The sequence below is a fragment of the Electrophorus electricus genome, chromosome 5 (assembly GCF_041902795.1).
Source record: "Electrophorus electricus isolate QZ-2024a chromosome 5, ASM4190279v1, whole genome shotgun sequence".
Lineage (NCBI taxonomy): Eukaryota > Metazoa > Chordata > Actinopteri > Gymnotiformes > Gymnotidae > Electrophorus > Electrophorus electricus.
In genome coordinates this window covers 15,175,001-15,199,331 of record NC_137501.1, presented here as the reverse complement: position 1 = coordinate 15,199,331, position 24,331 = coordinate 15,175,001, and the positions used below count along the sequence as shown (strand labels likewise).

The window sequence follows — 24,331 nt, the reverse complement described above, 5'->3', positions numbered from 1 at the left end:
TTCCCTTACGGCACACAGACCTCTGAACAGTTCACTTTACGGTCGCTATGTTTTATTTGGTTTTTTATTATTGTCTTTTTTTAAAATGAATTCCAACTTAAGAGATATGCATTTCTCATCGCGCATATAGTCATGCGGGCGTGTAATGCAAGTCGCCGCCAAGTTAACATGCGCGATTAATCTTTCATAGTCTTTACCGAATCTTACCTTATACAAAAAAAGGAAAAACACGTTGCTAGACATTAGAGTTCACCTCCTAAATCATTATCACCTCCGAATTCCGAAAAAAAACCCTACTCAATACGCGGGAACCAGTAATGAATTATGCTAATGCTTTCAGACTTCAGGATTAAGTGTCTAATGGAAGTTCTAAATTCTAGGCCCAGAGCAACAATAACTTAGCATATAAACGATTGGCTGAGTTTTTACTTTTAATTGCTTGTGTATTTAATTTTCCATTCGCATCTCCGCATGGCAAGAAACGAGAGCAAATGTGTTTTGGGGAGCTATTTTCAAGGCGTGATTAGAACCAGGAAGGAACCGTCAACGCTGCCCAAATAGAGGCTTATTTCGGATTCTGATTCATTGAAATAAATAATAGGCCAATTCCTCAAGCATGAATTTAAGTGATAGAATATATATCCACCAAATACAATACATGAAACACTTTTGGAAAAATCTTAAATCCTTAAAGAATCATTATGAAATTTGCTGAGTTTAATGCCATTTGACGGTTATTTTATATATTGGACTGTGACCTTGTATGTCCTTATTTTCCATAAGAAACGTCCGTAAAGATATTAGCATAGTAACCAAATTCATTACTTACACATACACTGGATGATATTTATATAAATAGTGGCAAAATTAACAGCATTTGGCAGCGAAAACAAACGCAAACAAATTTGCTAGTCTAATTTTTTGTGAATATATTAGCAATATGAGAATAGGTTACCTGCACTGTGTGAGAACGCCGAGAACGCGTGGTTTTTTTTACACGCAAGACACCATGCACGCCCCCTCGTGGCGCGTGCGGCGAAGGAATTCCAAATCTTTTATGGTGGAAACCAGCTCCTGAAAAGCGGTGCTGAGGTCACTGTGCATGTCTGGTTCTTCAGCGGACTGTTTCCAGTTGGTATTAAAACTGTGCACTCGAATTCATATAACAAGCTGATAATATATCCAAAATATGTGTAAAATGTTTGGTTACACGACAGAATTATGCGAATACGTTTCTAAGGTACAGTCAGAGGAGCATGTGTTGAATGAACGGCGAAAGATGCATGAGATCTGGAATAAAATAGCTTTCACAGGAAAAGGGGAAATACAAAATAGTGGCCTTGAGAAATATCGTATCCTCGTGCTGACGCTCGTTTTCATTCCAGTGTTAAGCAATCACACGTGCCAAAACAGACTTTAAACGGGCCAAAATAGGAAGGTTTTTTAAAAATGTTTATTTTCAAAACCTATAGAACATTTTAAAAAATTAAAAATACACATATACCCACAAAATTCAAATTCAATCGACACTCATGTTGAAGGCTAAATAAATGCATACATAGGCCTACATATCTACAGACATACAGTACATATTCATTGTAAAAATCGAACACCAGAATCTGAAGACATTCAGTCGGCGTGACATTTGGGTACAGCTATCAAATAGTTTACTACAGCTTTAATTGATTTGTTACTATCTCTGCTTCGCATTTTCATTTGCAAACAATATCTTGCAGCGTTCACTTAATCACACAATTCACTCTTACCTACGTCACCGAACTTGGGGATGGAAAAGACTACCAGAAGAGACAACAAAAATAGTACAAGCTGTATCATTGTATGCATTTTTATGTTTTTAAAATGTTATTTTGGTGATACCCAACAACCACATGTAACACATACAAATGGAACGTGCCGTATGGCCTTGGCTGGCCTGAGGTACCTCAAAGAATAGTTCATAAGTTTGTGCAAAAAGGCTAATGTATCACAATAATTAGTTTGTTTGTTTTTTAAAAAACGGTTTTTCCCTTATTTGTGGTTTAATGCGACATGCAGTAATATTCTGTCGGTAGACTATCAGGCGGGAAGCTTTGATCCACATTTAAATGCTTAATTCTCTTATTATTTGGTTAGATATCCATAATTCTGCACTGTAATTCTCGTATCAAAACGTAGTCTCGCTTTCTCCCTTTAAGGTGGTGCTTAATTAATGACCTGTTTAATATTTACACATCTGGACTACACCCAAATGATAATATTACTTCAAGTTCGTTTCCTCCCCTAGATAATTGAAATTAAACATAAGATCATCGACGGCTGGAATCGTCGACGGCTGAGAACTTGCTGCTGTCGAGAATTCCCATTTGTTATAATGGACAATTCGGACATCACGTCATTTTCACATCGGGGCTGTATGAGCCAATCAGTGCCGTCCTAGTGTGTACACGATTTTGGGTGGTTGTGTCTGCAGAGGCGCTGTGCTGTGATAGGCTGAGTCCTCTTGATTGGCAGTCCGGCCCAGGCTGAGTGCTAGATTCAGAGCGACGTAGCTTTGGCGCTGTCCACACGAGAGCAGGTTCTGAAACGCGCCGTGCGCTCTCCTAGTGGTCGCGCGGCAAAGACCGAAGGTGCAAAACTCGGGAGCACGCACCGCAGAACGGGAGCGTTCACAACGGAGGAACGTGGGCGCCGGGTTTTATTTTTTCCTCAAACTAGAAATTCCATCACAGTTACCCCGCACTGAGACTTTCCGTGGAATTTACGCACGTTCTCGCAACTGCAAAACTTGATAGAGCGCCGCGTTTTTCTTGGACAGGATACCGATACAACTTTAATTTATTATTGAAATGGCTATTTTCTCTTAATTTGTAGATAGCGTTGCAATCCACGTTTGATAAAATGCTCCGTTTAGTTTTATACAGAAGCACTCCTAATCCTCGTTTGCGGACCTACACACTTTTGGAGTTATCAAGGTGTTTTCCAAAAAAGAACAATATGATGGGACCTATGGACCTCGAGAAGTGAAGGGACTGGGGAAAATGCTCCCGCGAAGCTAAATGCGAACATTTGAGGTTTTTAAATATTTTGCTACGTTTGTAAACCTAAGGATTTTACAAAGTTACTGGTACAGACCAAAGAGCGAGTCACGCTTTAACGGCTCTCTGCCACAGCGGCCAGATCATTCTTTAGCGAACCTTTAGTCACAGTTCACGGCTCGCGGCCAGCGGAGCGCGAAGGCGAAGACGGCTCTTGCTTGGAGAAGAGATTTCAACGCTTGAATTAAAAGACCGCATTTCACCGAACTTACACTCAGTTAGGCATCTCTTATTTCACCGGACGCCACTCTGTTGCTTTTTTGAAAATCTGTTTCGTTTCGTTTTGTTTTGTTTTTCGGCTAGTCACGGCCCAGTGAATGGATTCTGTTTGGATTTGGTTTTCTATGTTGGGCCGCATATGTCATGGTTTGATCCCAGAAGGGTATGACCCAACGACAGTCCCTATATTCTACACCCATTTTAATAGTAGCGCTTATTACTAATGTGTATCTTAAATTATCCCCTGTAATTATCTTTTTTTTTCTTTTTTCTTTTTCTTAAAAGTCAAATACTCAGTGTCCCTATACTTTAAATGCTAACTTTATCCGGGTTCATGTAAGGTACGGAGTTTCTATTTATTTATTTATTTTTTTAATTTGATAACATTTCGAAGTATTCGGGATACTTATATCTGACTAGAGAGGACAGGGTGAACAAACAGAAGCTACGCACAAACCTTTAAAAACGTGGACACCGTTTAAAGGCGCGCCATTGCAACCCGTTCCGTCGTTTAACACGGGAGGCCACGGCCGTGACATCTGACCTATGGAAATTCACTGCAAGCACGATCCGTTCGCCGCGATGCACAGTAAGTTTACGGAAAATGAGCCCCCCCCCCCCCCTCTTTTCGTGTTACTTCAGTTGATCTTTCTTAAAAGAACGTTGTTGAAAACAACCGTGTCAGTCAAAGTGCAGAATAATTCACGAAAACCCCGGGGACACGCATGCTCCTTTTATGCTTTTCACGAGCCTTGCTTATATGACACAAACGCTGTAAAAGATGTCCCGCGTGAGAACGGTGGGGTTTGATGTGTTTTCGGTTTGACGCTTTTAGTTTGTCTCCCGGCCGCTGCGCCGCGCTTTGTTAAGCCAAGCGAGCTCCGGCTGTCTGGCGTCTGTGTGCTGATCCCCGGGGAGAAACGGCGGCCAAGGGCGCGAGCCAGCGGGCGGCCGCTGAACTTGACCTGATGTAGAGGAAAGAGACTCCAAAGGCCTCTGTCTTTGTTGAAAGCAGCTATTACATAGTGAAACAAGGCCGGTTGGTGGGTGAACAGCGAAAGCTAGTGCGCGGTGGCGCGCGGTGTAGCGTGCAGAAACTTGGTCACTCACTCGTGACATGGCGGGGCACTGGTGCCACAAGCCGCTGGTGTTAAGGACGTCCTTTCACTTTCTCCCGTCTTTCTTCTCTCACTCTCTGTTTATTTCTGTCGTTACTTCTCTTTCTTTCTGCATACGGCGAAGGCTCTCCTTATAACATGTATAAGCAAGTCATGATCTTCACAACCGTAATTACATTAGCGAATGAGAGTATTATTATTATTATTATTATTATTATTATTATTATTATTATTATTATTATTATTATTGGTTTTAATGTAAAATGGGATTATAACTGATGTGCGAATATTTCTAACTAAATGCAGCACTGAAACTTCCACTATAATCTTTCTGTCTCTCTCTCCTGCACGCGCCTTTTCTCTTATCGCTGAATAAAACCCCTCTCGCCAAGCCACTGCGCGCGTGCACACACACACACACACACACACACACACACACACACACAAACTCATGCGCGCGGGCAGCTATGTGAAATGACATCTATTGGCACGGTGAATGAAATGGTGGATTAGAAGTATACACATTTCAAAAGTAGAACGAATCACGTTTCCTTTCCGTCACTATCTCACAACACAATTCGTACTTGGCGACGGGCGACGAATCCATAAAAAGATTACGCCAAGAAAAAAGCCAAATCGGGGCATTAGAATGCGCAGAGCAACAAGAAGCTAGTTGTTTTTCGGAAAAAAGGATGTATGTACAGATTATTGAGGCGGATATATATGCTGTACGGGTAGAGGAAAAGACAGGCGAAGTGTCCTTAAGAGTTTGCAGTTTCTTTCTTTTTTAATTTTAACATGCGAATAGGATTTATTAAAATTCCGACATAATTCGACGACGCAGAAAGTGAAAAATGTTATCTTCTATGCAGCGCTATTTTTATTTTAGGCTAGAATAATTTTTGTCTACTTTTATCACATCAGTTAACGCCTCTGAACAAGTTCTCCAAAAGTATTAGATATTAAATACTGCGGGAGGCACACTACCTTGAGTGTGGAAACCCTACGGCTGCGTTTAGAAAGGCCTATAGATAATCATTAGTTGTATTCGATTTGAGTACTCTTCCAAAGAACGCCTTGTACAGCTCCGTTTTCTTTACTTAGGCAAGTTCATACTCGAATCCAAGTTAAACCCGCTGATCTGTGGCTAAAATAAATGTACTGAACAAGGTTACACAGCTGAGAGTAAAGTTTGGAAAAGTAGTCCAGTTTGATTATTCAGAGTGTGAATCTTAAAATAATTAGGCAGCTTTCTCCAAATTCCGCAGTTAAAAAACATTAAAAAAAAACAAGCAACAAGAATACAACGATAATACCAACAACGACAAGAAGAAGAAGAGCAGCAACATTATTATTATTATTATTAATAATAATAATAATAATAATAATAATAATAATAATAATAATAATAATAATAACAATAATAATCATAATCATAATAATAATAGTAATAAACTTATATTTGCAGTCAGAAAATCGAAAACATAACACGTGAAATGAAAGCTCGTGCTCTTATTTTTTGCCAAAATTTGCGATTGACAGGGGAAAACCCCACGGGCTTAAAACGGCATTTAAATGATACGAACCAAACTAAATCAAACAAACACACAAAAACTCTTCCTAAACTCACGAAGCGGGGTTCACGCTGTTTTTCTTCCCCCCGCAGGTCCACAATACGTGGACATTTTCGTCCCTAGGCTGTTTCGGCATTAGTCTACTTGTTAGGCTGGGCCTGTGGTGTGTCTATGAGACGGGGCTGCCGTTCACTTCGCTGTCTTTTCTTTCCGCTTATTTAAAAACGCTTAATCGGGAGCTCTTACCGCGGCCGGTGCTGGCGGAGATAAAGGATCGTAATGGAAGAGCGTCGCTAATCGGGTTTATTTTCTGGATGGAGGAGCATGGATGTGTCGCTCTCTGTGTGTCAGAAGCAGAGCCTGCCTTTAAATCAATCAAAGCTGCAGGAACGCTTCGATTTATAAACCAAGTGGCCAAACGGAAAAAAAGAAAATGGAGGAAGGGAAGCCTATAGATCGCATCTTAGAAGACGTCGGTTTCGTTTAATTCTCACCCTAGCTTGCCTTCGCTCTCTCTCTCTCTCTCTCTCTCTCTCTCTCTCTCTCTCTCTCTCTCTCTCTCTCTCTCACACACACACACACACACACACACAAAGTACACTAAACCTTTCCTTCCTGTCAACGCTATATATGGATAGCGAAGGCGTATTTAACCTATTGGCTTGTTGCTGTCGCAGACTGCACAGTGTTGCAGGTAAATAAGTTAGGAAAAGATCCGTCGATCGGATTCCTCGCCGTTAAAGAGAGCGAGAATGTGCCTCGCAGCGCTATTGCATCTAAACGTCAAAGCGCATCCTGCCCCAGCAGGTTTGCTTGTTAGCAAGTTTGCGGGCTAGGGGGTCATTTCTATAGCTGACCCGAGCTACGCGAACTGTTACCGTTTTAGGATGTGTGTTTATTCCTCGTGTATTCGCGAAGGTTTTCGGATATGGATCAGAGAAAGCCCACAGGACTAAAAATACAACTTGCGTTGCCGGCGCGAAACGCCGTACAACAGAATTTGTGAACGTAACGTAAAGTAACGTGATTCCTCGCCGCTTTAAAAAGTACAACATCGGGAAGTTTCCATTTTAAGACACTCAGAGTAGTTAGGGCACATAACGTTGCATTGGGTGACTTTCATAGTGTACAAAGGCGGGAATCACGGGTCAAAGGTCAGAATATATTACTGACACCGAGTCATTGGCAAAGAACCGCATTAGCGTTTGAAGATTCTCAAGGAATCTGGTGGATTTGGAGAACCACACACAAACACAGTTTTTGTGTGTGTTTTATCTGGAGTGTAAAATGTGTATGTAGGTATTGTAGTGTGTGTATATATTTTGGCTTTTTTTAAACTTGTTTCAACTGTTTGAAGTTACGTGTCCACGATCATCTGCTTTAAAGTCACTTAATTTATGTTATGGGTCAATCACACTTTCTGGCACTCTGACGTTTAATAATATTAAATAGTAAATAAAAGTAACAAACAAACATAACAATACCAAAAATGGGTTGTACCGCAGTGTAACTAAGTGTCTGTTGCTTATGGAGAATTCATTAGGTACAAATGGCAGAAACAGAAGAGGAGAGAGAGAGAGAGAGAGAGAGAGAGAGAGTGAAAGAGAGAGAAAGAGGAAGAGAGAGAGAGAGGGAGAGTGAAAATTTCAGGCCCGATGTGCAGAAAGTGTTCTACTGTGCAGTTCACCACAGCACCGTCTCCTACGTAAGAACTTGTTTGTTGGCCTGAGGTATGTCCGTAAGTGCAGGGTGGTGGGAGGGGCTTACCTGTGTGTAAGTACTGAGTAGGCTGGTGGTGGGAGGGGCTTAGTTGTCTGTAAGTACTGAGTAGGCTGGTGGTGGGAGGGGCTTATCGTAATGCTGATGAATTGATGCATTTCATGGTTGGGCATTAGGAGGCCAGTTCAGTTTGATATTACCTGCAGAGATGTGCTTAAGAACTGTTACCCCCGTGGGCTGGATTAGCACACAAAGTGTATGTACACAAGAGTGTGTGTGCGTGTGTTTGTGTGTGTGTGTATGTGTATGTGTGTGTGCATGAGATTCCCTCTGAAGCAATCAGTATGTTAATATGACAGAACTGGATTACTGCCTGGCAATATTTAACACACACACACACACACACACACACACACACACACACACACACACACACACACACACACACACAGAACTAAATGTAACAAGGGATGCAGTGATAACACAATGCCATAGATTGTCAGATGGGCTATATACTGTATCTTAATCCTTACACAGACATAATAGTGTCCGACACCTCAGGGAGGTGGAAAGCCTCTCATCAACAGAGTGGAGCAGGGTCATTAAATCAGCCTCCTCCCACCTGGAGGCAACAGGAAGTAACGCATCCCAGTATAAACTGGTGAAGACCTGCCTTAACTCCAGTACAGACGATGGAACCAGAATAAAAGAATCTGTTTAACACAGACACACACGCACACAGACACACTCAGTCTCACACACACACACACGCACGCACACACACACACACACACACATACACATGGACACACCTGCATGCACAAACATTCACATGCACACACATGCACAATGAATGCATAGACAAGCCACTCGCAAGATGCTGATTGTAAGGAGGTCATGTGTAATTCACTAGTTGGCCACTAGGAGAACATATTGTCAGGGAGAGGAGGAAAATGCAATACTGTGACCTTCAGGTCAAAGACAGACACACTCTCTCTCTCTCTCTCTCTCTCTCTCTCTCTCCCTCTCTCTCTCTCTCTCTCTCTCTCTCTCTCACACACACACACACACACATTGCACTCAAAGGTATGAAACAGCAGCACATCTCAGCAGTCCCCTAATCACACTCCCTTTTCAAACTGTTTTACTTATGTGGGGAGTAATTTTCTATCTTGTATGAAAGACCCTCTGACACACACTTTTCTTTCTCTTTCTTTAACACCTCCACTCTTCCATCTCTCTTTCTCTCCCTCCTTTTTAACCCCCACCTTTTTCTCCCCCCCACCACCACCTCCTCAACACCTTCCTACCCCCCACAACCCTCCACGCCTCCACCCTTCTCTGCCCAGGGCACGGAGGAGTGAATCAGCTGGGGGGGGTGTTTGTGAACGGGCGGCCTTTACCCGACGTGGTCAGGCAGCGGATCGTGGAGTTGGCCCACCAGGGCGTGCGCCCGTGTGACATCTCACGCCAGCTCCGGGTCAGCCACGGCTGCGTCAGCAAGATCCTGGGCAGGTACGGCTCATTCGGGGCAGGCTTAAGCCTTCATCACTGCCTTGTTCATGTTTACTGCTTCATAAATGGTTCAAGAGTGAATACATACTACACACAGACTCCTGCCTCAAACCTTTGAGTTAACTATTGCTGTATCAGTGCCTGTATGCTGCTAATCAATTGTATTTTATTTCTATTAATTATTAATGCTTAACTGTGAGTCTGTATATTTGGATCATCTCATTTTCTGGTGAGACATCAGCACCGAACATATTCCTTAGTGTCCTTTAAGTTCATTGACTGTATGGCCTGGTTCGGCAGAAGAGGTTCTGAAAGGAAGGTCAAGGACCGCGTGGAACTGCACTGTGCCGTCCGTGCAGATAAGCGCCTTTGGAACCGAGCGCAAAAGTCCGAACGAAATGCTCGGAACGCTGTAATGCCCGCCGCAGTGGCCACTCCCCGGACCGGACCGTCCTGACCTGTGCTTGCGGAGGGGAGCCAGGGGCTGAGTCAGCACCAGGCCCCTTTTGTGTGGCCGAGTTTGAAATTCCAGAATTCTCTCGTCCCGAATCGAAGCCCCCTCTGCTTCTTTCTCTCTGCCACAAAAGGGAAAGATTCATCACATTTGACATTTGCATCCGAATGAAACCAGTAGCGTACATCTGCTGAGGAGAGAGAGAAGGGGGGGGGGAGAGAGAGAGAGACCGAAGGAGAGAGAGAGAAGAGAGACGGAGCAAGAAAGAGAGAGAGAGAGAGAGAGAGAATGAGGTAGAATGAGTGAGTGAAAGAGATTTGGGCAGAGTGATTTAGAATGAAATGATTTATAACGAATATGAAGAAAGAAGTAAAAGATGAGAGAGAGAGGGGAGAGAGAGAGAGAGAGAGAGAGAGAGAGAGAGAGAACAGGCATTTAAACGGATGAAGCGCTATGAATGGATTAGCGCTAGGGCCTTTAGCTGTATCTAAAAATGTGTTTGCTATTGTTCTATCCTGCTTCTGCCCCCCAGTCTAAGACCAACTCACTCAACCGTTACTGCTACACTCTGTGTGTGTGTGTGTATGAGCGTGTGTTAATTTCCTCCCTGCTCTCTGGCTTGCAGGCAGAACAGAAGAAAACTGTGTGTAGAGCGCTAGAGTAAATAAGGTGTATGCATATCCATGGCCTCTCGTTAATAAGGGATTTTCACGCGGCTTATTAAGTTTCACTGTTTTTATGTTTATACTGCAGGGACAGAGCCTAAGGCTTTACAGCTGTGTGTGTGTGTGTGTGTGTGTGTGTGTGTGTGTGTATGTGTGAGGCTGGTAATCCCTGTTTACCTTCTTGACGTTGCCTTGTGTATACATCTGTATATCCCACTTGCCACTTCTCTATTTAAATTAAGCATGTAGTGTGAAGGCATATGTGTTTTACAAGGTTCTGATTTATGGTATGTGAGTGTGTCTGTGTGTGTGTTTGTGTGTGTTTGTGTGTGTGTGTGTGTGTGTGTGTGTGTGTGTGTGTGTGTGTGTGTGTGTGTGTGTGTGTGCCTGTGTGTGAGTGTGTTTGTTTGTTTTTGTACAGATTACCAGCAGTTCTGTTCATTTGCATTTTTTGTGTGTGTTCATGTGATCTTGAACAGAGGTCTCTGCATGCAGTGGGGTTTGTGTATATGTGTGTGTGTTCCTTCTGAATGGGCCATCAGCTTCAGAATGGTACCAGTACACCTCCAGTAACACCTGTGCTGCTCTGATGGCAGGTACTACGAGACCGGCAGTATCAGGCCGGGGGTAATCGGAGGATCCAAACCAAAGGTTGCTACACCCAAAGTCGTCGACAAAATCGCAGATTACAAACGCCAAAATCCCACCATGTTTGCCTGGGAGATCCGAGACCGGCTACTCGCTGAGAGAGTGTGTGACAACGACAGTGTGCCCAGTGTCAGCTCAATCAACAGGTGTGTGTGTGTGTATGTGTGTGTGTGTGTGTGTATGTGTTTGTGGGTTCTTTAGTTCTTTGGGATTGGACTGTCCACGTAATGTGAATGTGTCAAAATGTTGATGTTGTGGGGACTTTACATTGGTTTTCAAGGTAAAACATAAAAGGACCAGAACACGCCCCTTTAGGACCGGAACATGCCCCTTTATGATCAGAACACGCCCCTTTATCATCAGAACACCCCCCTTTATCATCAGAACACGCCCCTTTTGGTTGTTGACTAATGTTATTCAGATACAGTAATACACAACTCAGTGATGATCCTTTCAGAGAAATCAAAGACTTGTGTGTATCTGTGCATGGGTATGTGTGTGTGTGTCTGTGCATGTGTGTCTGTGCACATGTACGTGTGTGTCTGATCACATGTTCGTGTGTGTCTGCACACGTGTACGTGTGTGTCTGTGCATGTGTACGTGTGCGTCTGTAAATGTGTACAAGTGTGTGTCTGTACACATTATGTGTGCGTGGTCTGTGCATGTGCACTTGTGTGTGGGTTTTTTTTCAATATGAACATGTGTGTCTGTGTATGTGTACATGTATGTAGTATGTGCATGTGAACATGTGAGGTTGTGCATGTGACTAAAAACGGTGTGTGACCAAACCAGCATGTCCAGTATGAAGTCAACAGAAGACAGAAAATGAACAGAGAGGTAGACAGATTCAGTCTGGTTCCCTGGTTCAACACCATGTGTACAATGACAGAGACAGAGAGAGAGAGAGAGAGAGAGAGAGATGGCGAGGTGTGTGTGTCTGTGGGGGGGGGGTCTTTGCTTGAGCAGTCATGCAAGAAGTTTGAGTCTGTGTTGCCATGTCAGGCACTTCACACACAGACACACACACACACACACACACACACACACACACACACACACACACACACACACACACACACACTCACACATGCGTGTGTGTGAATGACGTCTGTTTCCTCTTTGTCTACTGTAGGATCATTCGCACTAAAGTCCAGCAACCGCCTGGCCAATCAGGAAGTGTCACTGCCCATAACTTAGGTAAGACCACCACTATCAACATGCACGTCTGCTTTACCAAGCATCTCATGCCCCCTGATTTATTTTCACACATTTTCAACGTTTACATCAGCGTTCTGCATTTCAGCTAGTTTCACAGCATGCATTCCTGTGGTAACTGCAAATCAGAGCTCACACTGTCACAAACTTTAAGGTGATCACAAACAGTCCTTCCACGCTGATGGTGAGCGGATCCCGCCTCTGACATCCCCTCGGCCGGAGGGCGGGGTGGGACCCTCATCGCTCACCCCGTGGAACAGAGCCCCCTATCAGGTTCAGCATGGTTCCCTGTGTAACTCGCAGCACGCACCGTGAAATAATGTTTCAAGGTCATCGGCTACACCTAGCCTAGAGTTCGGAAGATTCATGCAGAGGAGGCGTGTTCAAAAGTGCCGTTAGTCGCGTACGTCCCTTCGGAACCGGCAGACTTCTCTCCGGAATCATGGGGGAAACCCTGTCGTCCTGCTCCGAGTAGTCGGAGCCGGGAAGAGCGGCGCCCTGCCCAGGAGGCGTCGCCACGGCGTCTCCCTGTCAGTAATCGGCAGGATCGCACATCGTCGCTTAATCTAAATTAATTTCCGCCGGGCGCACGTCAGTCGCCGCCTCCAGATTACGATGATAAATAGCTCACATGCTCAGCCGGAAAATTGAAATTTAGGGATTTTGAATATAGAGCACCGGCTTCAGGTCTCCAATCCACTGCGTGGCAGAAAAGGGGAAAAATAACGCGCATAACACTCACGCACGCACTCGCGCACGCACTCACGCGCACTCACGCGCACGCACGCGCACAGAAATAAAGAACGAGGGAGGCAGATAATTGAAATGATAAATCAAGAGGGAAAAAGTGGAGGGATATGCATTCATTACGTTCTGCACGTGCTCAGCGAGTGGCAGAGGCGAGAAAAGGACCTTTTATCTTTCCGCCGAGCGATTTGTTTCTTTCTCCCGCGTCCCCTCTCTCCGTACGCCGCTCCGTTTGCGCGCGGTCTGCTGGGAGTCCGGATTAGCTGCGCCTCCGCACCACGGTGTCCCCTCCGGGCTGCCGTACTGTCACTCAAGGTGAACATCAGGTGACAGGAAGTGAGATAAGAGGGGTGCAGGAGGCCGGCGGGTGTCTTCCCGCCATAACGTTAGCCGCGTGGTGGACGGGCCCGACAAAGCGGACACCTCGTCTCTCTCTCTTTTAAAAACTTTTAACGGACGAGCTCTGATGGAACGGAAGAGGCGCAGGCCTGCATAGGCCACAGCCTGCCGACCTGACCGAGGACAGGGAACGAAACCGCGGGGTCACCGTAGGCAGCCGCCCGGACCCGTGGCAGAGGTCACCTCGGAAAAACCCTATCAAGACAGACACACACACACACACACACACACATATCGTTTAATAAACCCGTAGACGAACCGTGCCTGCACGTTGGGCTCACCTGTAACCTTCTGTCTCTCAGTCTCCACAGTGGCCGTGACCCAGGTCTCCGCGGTAACCAGTGACGCGGCAGGCTCCTCCTACTCCATCAGCGGGATTCTGGGGATCAGCTCGGCGGCCGATGCTAGCAAGAGGAAGAGGGATGAAAGTATGGACGCCTTTGTCTGTGAGAGGAAAAAAAAAAAAAAAGTGTGTGTGTGTGTGTCCGCTGCAGCGTCTAGCACGCCGTGGGGATTAGTGCAGCATGATGGAATGAGCAGAGATGGAACTACAGCCCAATCTGTAATTAAAACACTCTCCTTTACCGCATTTAGAAGGTAAATGCAATTCATTTTAGTGTATGCTGAGCACTACCGACGCGCACACACTGCACAGATGGAAGTGTCTGAACATTGACAGATGTATCAGGGCCGGTGGATTGGACACCACTGGTGCATCTTAGATAAACATCTCTATCCAACGGCTTCATAGCGTGTGTGTGTGCGCGCACGCATTAAAAAGCCATCTATGGGCAGACCCCCGCTGTACGTGAGGCAGGTCCAGATGCCACACACACACACACACACACACACACACACACACCATGAAATGCATTCACCCAGCAGTAGGATATCTCTCTCAGAGCTGTACAAAGACAGTCAATATTTCTCTAACTGTGGTGTATGCGGCGAAGAGAGCAGACTAGCTGCTGTTTAGAAACATCTGGGATTAACACTTGGGAATAATACGTGGGATTAACTACTGGGATTAACACTGGGGATTCATCCAAAGTGCCAATGTGGGTTTGGCGTGCATAGTTTCAGCCTCCGTTCAGCTCAACGCTTTGAACACACACACACACACACAGATGTGCGCCCCAAGCCCACATATCTGAGCGGTGCACACCCACAGAGAATGTTGTGGGGTTTTTTGTTTTTGTTTTTTTTTGGGGGGGGGGGGGCTAGAGAGAAGTGTTATACGAAAGACAGAATGCTGTGAGAGTGACGCAGGATGAATTCTGAAAGGGACCGAGACGCGCGTGCACCGAGGGGCCCGTGCACGTACAGCATTAATCCATGCAGCAATTAGAACGCTGTATGCCTGTTTAATTAACACAACGCAGTGACTGGTGATGGGGAGAGAGAGAGAGAGAGAGAGAGAGAGAGAGAGATGGAGAGGGAGGGAGAGAGATGGGGACAGACTTAAATTAATTTGTGTGTTTAATTGACATGGTGTAACTGCAAGTGGTAGTCATTGTGTGTGTGTGTGTGTGTGTGTGTGTGTGTGTGTGTGGTGTTCTCACAGTCTGTTCTCACATTATTGGGTGGGTATATGTGAGAATACCTAAACATGAACATTCATATGGTATTAGGTGTATTATGTGTGTGTGTGTGTGTGTGTGTGTGTGTGTGTGTGTGTGTGTGTGTGTGTGTGTGTGTGTGTGTGAAACATTTGACTTGCAGTGAAGCATTTGTTTACTTTGTGATTGAATCACTAGAGATGATTCAGTGGTTTAAACCCTTTTAGAGATATGTTTTATGAGTGAGCGCGCGCATGTGTGTGTGTGTGTGTGTGTATGTGTGTTCAATGGAGCAGTATGCTGTGACTCACAGCTGCTCCGAAGTGGGAAAAGAACCAGTGGAGGGGAGGGAGGTGTGAGCACGTGTGTGTGTGTGTGTGTGTGTTTGAGGAAAGCCCCGTGGTGACCCGGTGACCCCGTTCAGGCAGAAGGGAAGTGAGCAAAAAGGGAGAACTTGACTTGTGGGGCCTCTGGAAGACAGTCACTGTGTCTGTGCATTCAGTTTATACGGGGGGAGGAGAGGAGGAGAGGGGAGAGGGGAGAGGAGGAGAGGACAGGAGAGGAGAGGAGAGGAGGAGAGGAGAGGAGAGGAGAGGGGATAGGAGGAGAGAGGAGGGGAGAGGAGGAGAGGGGATAGGAGGAGAGGACAGGAGAGGAGAGGAGAGGGGAGAGGAGGAGAGGAGAGGGGATAGGAGGAGAGAGGAGGGGAGAGGAGGAGAGGGGATAGGAGGAGAGAGGAGGGGAGAGAGGAGGGGAGAGGAGGGGAGAGGAGAGAGGAGAGGAGAGGGGAGAGGAGAGGGGGGAGAGGAGAGGAGAGGAGAGGAGAGGAGAGGGGAGAGGAGAGGGGGGAGAGGAGAGGAGAGGAGAGGAGAGGAGAGGAGAGGGGAGGGGGGAGAGGAGAGGAGAGGGGGAAGAGGAGAGGAGAGGAGAGGAGAGGGGGGAGAGGAGAGGAGAGGAGAGAGGAGAGGGGGGAGAGGAGAGGAGGAGAGAGGAGAGGAGATGAGGAGAGAATTTTTTGAGGACCCCCCCCGCCTCCATGTGTGACTTCAGACGGCTTTGGACAGCCGTGAATATCCACCGTTCAGAAATGACGTGTTACACGCGTGTGCTTTGTAATACAGAAAGATAATCGTGTTGTATGTCAAACATTTCTAATGTCACTGAAGTTGTCAAATATTGAACTTTGTTCTCCAGCGGTATATGATTACCAGATATTGTTTATTCATTATATTATTATGTCAAAAGTGCTTTTACGCGTGTCTGGACTGCAGGTTTGCTTTGCTTTACTGGCATACCTTTGTGTCATTTTCAGTAACTTTTTAAGGCAATTAATTTTCACGATCAGGAGAATAAAAGAAAACCAGAAACAGATGGAGAGACAAAAGAGAGAGAGAGAGAGAGAAAGAGAGAGAGAGAGAGAGAGAGAGGACTAAAGGATGAAGGATAGCGAGGTTTTTACTTCTTTTCAGATTCTAACACTTTGATCTGTCAAGGCTGACATCCCCCCCACCCACTCACACACACACCAACACAAAACACACACCCATACTCAGATGTGTACACACACACACACACACACACAGAGTCAAGTGCAAGAGGCTGAAGTATACCCATTACCCCTAAGCAAGACTGTGTGTGCATTTGCGTGGGTGTGTGTGTGTGTGTGTGTGTGTGTGTGTGTGTGCGTCAAAGAGAGAATACATTGATCTTTTTGTTGCCATTCTCTCCACTTTTGAACTATGCACGAGAAAGTGGCATCCGAGCTTCTCCACAGGTCCCTCCCTGCGTGCGTGTGTGAAAGGCAGCGTTAGCCCTGGCTACAGCTGAGGCCTTTGTGTGCAGTTACAGAGGTTGACTCCCTATAGCCGCGTCACAGCAGCCAAAGACAAAGGAACACGGGAGGAGAGCAGCCCTGCGTCAGTCTCCCCAGCACAGCCCACTGAATATGTAATACCGCTGAGAGGCAGGGATGCTCTGGGGGTGTGTGTGTGTGTGAAAGAGAGAGAGAGAGAGAGAGAGAGAGAGAGACAGTGATTCTCTCCATAGATATGGTTTATGGGGGCTAGTGCACAAAGGAGAGAGTGTAAGCGTGTGAAACATTTAAGTCTAAGAGTGTAAGGGCTGTAACATTCCCTAACGATGCATTTCACTAATTCTGGGGCACCCACACTCATTTATCGCCATTCGTTAATTCGGTGAACAGAAATGGACGCACCTGCAGTGAGGTGGGTTTAAACTCCGCCGGTGCAGAGGGAGTTTGGAAGCCGTTTTGGCTTAAAATGATGCTGGTGCCTGCGCCCACCCTGACCCACGCTCGGCACACGATCAAGCGCGACACGGGGTCTTCCTCATACCAAGCAGGCCATTAAAGACGCGTCCAGTTTCTCAGAGTGGGATTTTAACCACAAACATCACCCCAGTAAAAAGGCATCTCCCAAAGACTAACTAAATAGACCCAATTGAATTATTTTTCATTATGAAAAACTCTTTTATTTGTATTAAATTATTAAATGTGACTCAGACGGTCAGCATGTCATTATGCACGGAAAATTAAAATTATTTAAATTAAATTAAGTTGTAGCACAATTATGTAAATCTTAATTTTTATTCTCATCCCAGTGAACGGCAATAATTGTGAAAGTCCTAATAATATGTATTATCATACATGCCTCATGCATCATACAGTGCCATACATTTGGATGTAGAGAATCCCTGACGAGTGTGTGGATTTTTTTGGCGCTGCTGTTCCAGCACGTCCAATGCCATGAGGACATTGTCACTGGCGCCTTTTCCAGGAGTTGATCTGATTGGATATTGAAACCACGCCTGCTGATCATGTGATCAGCCTGATGAATTCTGCCACTGTGTCTGTGCCAGTCTTGTACCTTATTAGTGTGTTTGTGCTGTTTCCACAACAACAGGGCCCTAAGCCTGTGAGAGTGTAAGACTAGAAGAGTGTGAGAGTGTAATACTGTAGGAGATTAAGTGTGCAAGAGTGTTACACTGTAAGTGTGTTAAGACTGTAAGAGTCTATGTAAGAGTGTAAGTGTGTAAGAGTGTGACACTGTAAGAGTGTAAGACTGCAAGAGTGTGTAAGACTGTAAGACTAACATTGTGTGTAAGAGTGTAACTGTTAGAGTGCAAGAGTGTAAATTCATAAGAATGTAAAACTAAGAATGTAAAACAGTGTAAACAGTGTAAAACTAACAGTGTAAGACTGTAAGAGTGTGTATAAGACTAATACTGTGTGTAAGAGTATACATTCATGAGAATGAAAAACTAGGTGTGTAAGCGTGTAATCGTGAATGACTAAGAGTGTAAGCATGTAAGATTGCAAGACTAAGCGTGTAAGTGTGTAAGACTGTGTGTAAGAGCGTAAATTCATGAGAATGTAAAACTAGTTGCGTAAGCATGTAAGTGTCTAAGACTATAAGCGTGTAAGACTAAAGCTAAGCGTGTAAGACTGTAAGAGTGTAACCACGTAAGAGTGTAAGTCTGTAAGCATTTAAGAGTGTACGTGTATAAGCATGTAAGGGTCCAAAATCAGGGTTTGCCTGCCCAACAGAATCCGCACTCCCTCACACACTAAATGTGCAGTGCAGTGATGCAGCACACAAAAGCTGGATTCCTTGTTTCTCTAAAAACTTTCCCATGTCTTTCTGTGCACACACGCACACACACACACACACACACACTACCCTAAGGAGTCCTAGGGGAGTGAAAACTCACATGTGAAAGCCTCACCTGATCTTCCCCTATAAAGAGATAGAGAGGGAGAGAGACCGGTGAAAGAGGGAGAGAGACCGGTGAAAGAGGGAGAGAGACCGGTGAAAGAGGGAGAGACAGAGAAACTAAAAATCCAGTAAAACGATCACCATCTTCACTTCCGCTATGACAAACATGCGAATGTATGTAACGACACACCACCAGTGTAAACACAAGCAGATGCACAACACCAGAGCTAAAAGAAAGCGTGACAGCACTCGCGTGAGGAAACACACCCCGGGCAGCCTTTTGTGTGTATGTGCGCGCGCACGCGTGTGTGTCTTTCAGAGAAGGTGAAAGCAATAATCCTGCTGAAATGGTACCATCACACAGACATGATTGATCAATTGAATTCTATCAGACACACTGACTGCTGGGATTAAAAGGGTCAAAACACTGTAGATCATACACTCCTGACTGTGTGAGTGTGTGTGTGTGTGTGTGTGTGTGTGTGTGCGCACGCTTGTGTACATGCATGTGTGTATGCAATCACTGACTATCTAGAATAGGTGGCTGTGTGTGTGTGTGTGTGTGTGTGTGTGTGCGTGCGTGCGTGTGTGTGTGCGTGCGTGCGTGTGTGTGTGTGTGTGTGTGCGTGCGTGCGTGCGGGTGCGTGTGTGTGTGTGCGTGCGGGTGCGTGTGTGTGTGTGTGTGTGTGTGTGTGTGTGTGTGTGTGTGTGTGTGTGTGTCTGTCAGTGAAAACTGCAGCGCTGAGCTGTGTTTAAAACACTGGTGCCCCACACAAACACACACAAAGACTGCGATGCTCCACTCTCCAGTTTCTCCCACGTACCATTATGGACTAAACCAGATATGAGTCCATATTTAAATTCACCATCTCCCCTCCAATAAAGCAGGAAAATAAAGAGAAACATTTATGGGAGTATTCTGCCTGCCCTCTTTAAGCTTCTCTCTCTCTCTCTCTCTGGTGTGGTTCGGATTGTCCCTGCCCTCCAGGTCTCCTGAATAAGACTCTCTGAGGCATTTTGAAGAAATGAATTGGCTCTATATCAGGCATTTTCGTTTCTACCCCCCCAGCACCACAACACTGCCCCCTGCCGCCCCCCCCCCCACCTCTGTAATCATTTGAAGCCAGTAGCTTTCTCTACTCTTATAATTGTCTCCTCAGAAACTGAACAGCTCTGTAATAACTCTCACACTCGTGCGTGCGTGCGTGCGTGCGCGTGTTTCTCTGCCTACTAGTGTACATTTCTCTGGTGGAGGGGTGAAATTGTACCAACATGCAACAGAGGCGTGCTCCTATTATTCATTCGTCTAATAAACAGCATAAACCTGTTAGCCTGACCTCGCGCCCAGCGCGGATTTCCTCGCATGCGCGTCGACGTAAACTCCACGCTCACGTTACAGCTCCGACAGTGCTGAACTTTTCGCATGTGAGCCCGCGGCCATGACGCGCTCACTGCCGGCCAGACATATCCTGCCGCGTTAATACCAGCTGTACTTTGCCTTTCTTCCACGTACACGACCGGCGCCCCAGATCGAGCCGAATTCACCCCAGGGGGTGGCACGAGAGAATTTCCGCCCGCCCGTTCCGCCACGTGGTAACCGCTCATTTAGCGGTGATTACACGGTGGGATTTACATCTCAGGTGCACACTCGGGAATCAGCAAAGTACTGTGGAACGCGTTCTAATTTCAGAGATTTTAGTAATGAGATTTTAATAATCTTGATATAGCAACAGTGATTACAAAGAGTTCAGTTTTAATTTCAGTGTTGTCTGTTTATTGAAGTACTTAGCACAGCACGGTTCTCACAACAGTATGGCTTTTTGTTCTCTTTAGATCTTCAGGACTCCTCTTTGGCAAATGGCCACGCCCATTCAGGGCGGGACTTTCTGCGCAAGCAGATGCGAGGGGAGCTCTTCACACCGCAGCAGCTCGAGGTATTGGACCATGTGTTTGATCGACAGCTCTACTCAGACATTTACCCCGCCCCTGACAACAGCAGCTGCAAGCCCACCCAGGTAAGAGCCGAGTGGAGGGGCCTGTCTCTATGGAAATGCCACAAGGGGGCGTGGTCCAAGACAGGCCCCCTCCTGCCTGAAGCTCTGCTCTTCCTTGCCTGGCCGCCGGCACTGCTTGACCCCCTTCCGACCCTATTGTTGACCCCTGACCCTTCTGAACCCAGTCTTGACCCTTCACCTCTGTGAGCTTATGCTTAGGGCTTGACCCCACTGCTGCTGATGTGCTACCTATAGAGGTTTTGTGTTGGGTTAGGTCAGGTGTGTACCAGGCCTTGCTGAAGGCTGAGCACATTGACATTAGACTTTTACATACAACCGATTCATTGAGAAACAAGCAAAAGGTGACAGCAGTAAACACACACACACACACAAACACACACACACACAAGCACACAAATAAACAAATAAACTAATGTGGCATAACTGATGAAACTAATTCAAATATTGAGGTCATCATGTTGCTTGTTGCTATTTGGCAGGTAAGGCATCACTGCTGGTGATAACAGATAAATGTTTGTGCTAATTCAGAACGCTCGGTTCAGTAACTGTAACTAACCAGACGCTCAGTACGGAGAGCAAGCGGATACACGATAAACAAAAAACACATGAAGGCAAACAAGGGAAGCAGGCTGTAACAGAAGCTATAAACACGAAGGCACGGAGTACAAACAAATACACAAATACAGTCCTTCAAACACCCAAACAATGAACGGCCAACAACACAGGGAACCAGACAGGGTTTAAATACATGAACTTAACAAGGCTAGACATGAGGAACAGGTGAAAGGAATGATGCGCGTGGAAAACCAAAAGAGGGGTGGAGAAAATGACCCTAAGGAATGGAACCAAAATAATAAATATGACAGGGAAGCTAGGAATGACTAACTGTGACAAACTAACCAGATGCTCAGTTCAGTAGCTGCAACTAACCAGACGCTCAGTTCAGTAGCTGCAACTAACCAGATGCTCAGTTCAGTAGCTGCAACTAACCAGATGCTCAGTTCAGTAGCTGCAACTAACCAGATGCTCAGTTCAGTAGCTGCAACTAACCAGATGCTCAGTTCAGTAGCTGCAACTAAGCAGACACGCGGTTCAGTAGCTACAACTAAGCAGACGCTCAGTTCAGTAGCTGCAACTAAGCAGACACGCGGTTCAGTAGCTACAACTAAGCAGACGCTCGGTTCAGTAGCTACAACTAACCAGACGCTCAGTTCAGTAGCCGCAACCAGATGCTCAGTTCAGTAGCTACAACTAAGCAGACGCTCGGTTCAGTAACTGTAACTAACCAGATGCTCAGTTCAGTAGCTGCAACTAACCAGATGCTCAGTTCAGTAGCTGCAACTAACCAGATGCTCAGTTCAGTAGCTGCAACTAAGCAGACACGCGGTTCAGTAGCTACAACTAAGCAGACGCTCCGTTCAGTAGCTACAACTAACCAGACGCTCAGTTCAGTAGCCGCAACCAGATGCTCAGTTCAGTAGCTACAACTAAGCAGACGCTCGGTTCAGTAACTGTAACTAACCAGATGCTCAGTTCAGTAGCTGCAACTAACCAGACGCTCAGTTCAGTAGCTGCGACTAAGCAGACACGCGGTTCAGTAGCTACAACTAAGCAGACGCTCGGTTCAGTAGCTACAACTAAGCAGACGCTCGGTTCAGTAGCTACAACTAAGCAGACGCTCGGTTCAGTAACTGTAACTAACCAGACGCTCAGTTCAGTAGCCGCAACCAGATGCTCAGTTCAGTAGCTACAACTAAGCAGACGCTCGGTTCAGTAGTTGCAACTAAGCAGACGCTCGGTTCAGTAACTGTAACTAACCAGATGTTCAGTTCAGTAACTGCGACTATGGCCCGTGGGTTCTGTGGTGTGTGTGCTGGTGGACTGTGGGTCAGTTTGCAGTAGAGATTACACTGCTTTTTGGCACTTAGATTTCTTAGATTTTTTGCTGGCTTCGCATAGCTTAAACATGGCAATGATCACACACACACACACACACACACACACACACACACACACACACACACACATACACACACAAAAAAAACCACACCATACAAAACAAACAGTGGCTCATGGTGTCAAAAATGTCAGTTGATGTCAAAGGACATTCACCCCCCCCCCCCCCCCCCCCACACACACACACGGCGGGTGTCATGGTTCTATAGACTCATCCCAAAGTCCCATAATTCCTCAGTCCATTTCACTGCTGAGCACTAAAGCTGGCAGGGTCAAAGGTCCCCAACCTGCCAACTGGGTATTAACCTCTGGGTCACACCAGCTCCCCTGTGTGTCTCTGTGTGTGTTAGTTCCTGTTTCAGGAACAATCACACTGGGAGAGTACCCTTAGTCTGTCAGAGAGAGGATGTGTGTGTGTGTGTGTGTGTGTGTGTGTGTAAGAGCATAGTGGAGAGAGCAAAAAGTGGGTGTGAGGAGTAAGTGCTTCCTTGTTCGATATGACTGGTGGGCAGATCTGTCCCTCCACCTGCTCCCTGGGTGGGAAGGCTAGCAGTCCTCTGCCACTGTCAGTCACGCAGACGCTGGCCAATCGCGTGCATCTGTGTGCTTGTGCTTGCAAAAGAGGCCAGTTGGCGCGTTCTATCCATCTTATATATATATTTATATAACATATTTATTTATATATTCAAAATTGTAGTGCAAGCAAAATGATTCACACAAAGTGCTCGCGTAGCTGTTGAAGGGCCTCTATCCGAAACATCCTGATCCTCATGTGCACTTCGCTACAGTTCTCAGTTCTCAACACGTACACAAGGTTTCCACAGAAATGCAACCTTTTACAAGCAAAGCAAAGCACGCCCACACACACCCTGTAGTTATTTTACGCAAGAATCACTTTCAGGTGAAATTTGGTTTTTTTGTTTTTTTTTTTGGAAGCAATTTTTGTCTCTGGTGTCAATAATAAAAAAAAAAAGCTCTGGATCTCTCCATCTTTTCCATCGTCTCCATCTCGTCCTCCTCCTCTTCCCCACCCTTCGTGCCCCCCCACGCTCAGCCTGGGGTTGCTGATAGGACCATTAAGTGCCGGCAGGTCCATTAATTAGTGTCCCTCACTTCATGGGGGAGCGCGTACAATGGCGCGCTTGTCAGGCTCCGTTCATATGAACTTCCTCCTTCGATCTCAATGCGTTCTGCCAGCGATAAATCAACAGTCCAATGAGCCTAATCCTGAACTAATTGTCCAATGAAAGAGAGAGAGTGCTGCGAGAGAGAGAGAGAGAGAGAGAGAGAGAGAGAGGGAGGGAGAGAGAGAGAGAGAGAGAGGGAGAGAGGGAGGAGAGAGAGAAGGAGAGAGAGAGAGAGAGGGAGGAGAGAGAGGGAGAGAGAGAGGAGAGAGAGAGAGAGGGAGGAGAGAGAGGGAGAGAGAGAGGGAGGAGAGAGAGAGAGGGAGGAAAGAGAGAGAGAGAGGAGAGAGAGAGAGAGGGAGGAGAGAGAGAGAGAGAGAGGGAGGAGAGAGAGAGAGAGAGAGAGAGAGAGGAGAGAGAGGAGAGAGAGAGGGAGAGAGAGAGAGAGAGAGAGAGAGAGAGAGAGAGAGAGAGAGAGAGAGAGAGGGAGGAGAGAGAGAGGAAAGAGAGAGAGAGGGAGGGAGGAGAGAGAGAGAGAGGGAGGAGAGAGAGAGAGAGAGAGAGAGAGAGGGAGG

At 46.1% G+C, this 24,331-nt stretch overlaps 1 protein-coding gene across 9 annotated transcripts in view; it reads left to right on the top strand.

Moving 5' to 3' along the window:
- pax5 (paired box 5) overlaps positions 1-24,331 on the top strand; it is a 48,097-nt gene that overhangs the window by 2,878 nt on the left and 20,888 nt on the right. For 3 of the 9 annotated variants that reach the window (XM_081714280.1, XM_081714281.1, XM_035530228.2), the window contains exons 2-6: positions 9,075-9,240; positions 10,956-11,153; positions 12,140-12,204; positions 13,671-13,814; positions 20,495-20,676. In XM_081714280.1, coding sequence (XP_081570406.1) covers positions 9,075-9,240; positions 10,956-11,153; positions 12,140-12,204; positions 13,671-13,814; positions 20,495-20,676 — 755 coding nt within the window. The remainder of the gene's footprint in view (positions 1-9,074; positions 9,241-10,955; positions 11,154-12,139; positions 12,205-13,670; positions 13,815-20,494; positions 20,677-24,331) is intronic. The other 6 variants (XM_081714282.1, XM_035530229.2, XM_035530230.2 and 3 more) reach the window with 5 other exon arrangements.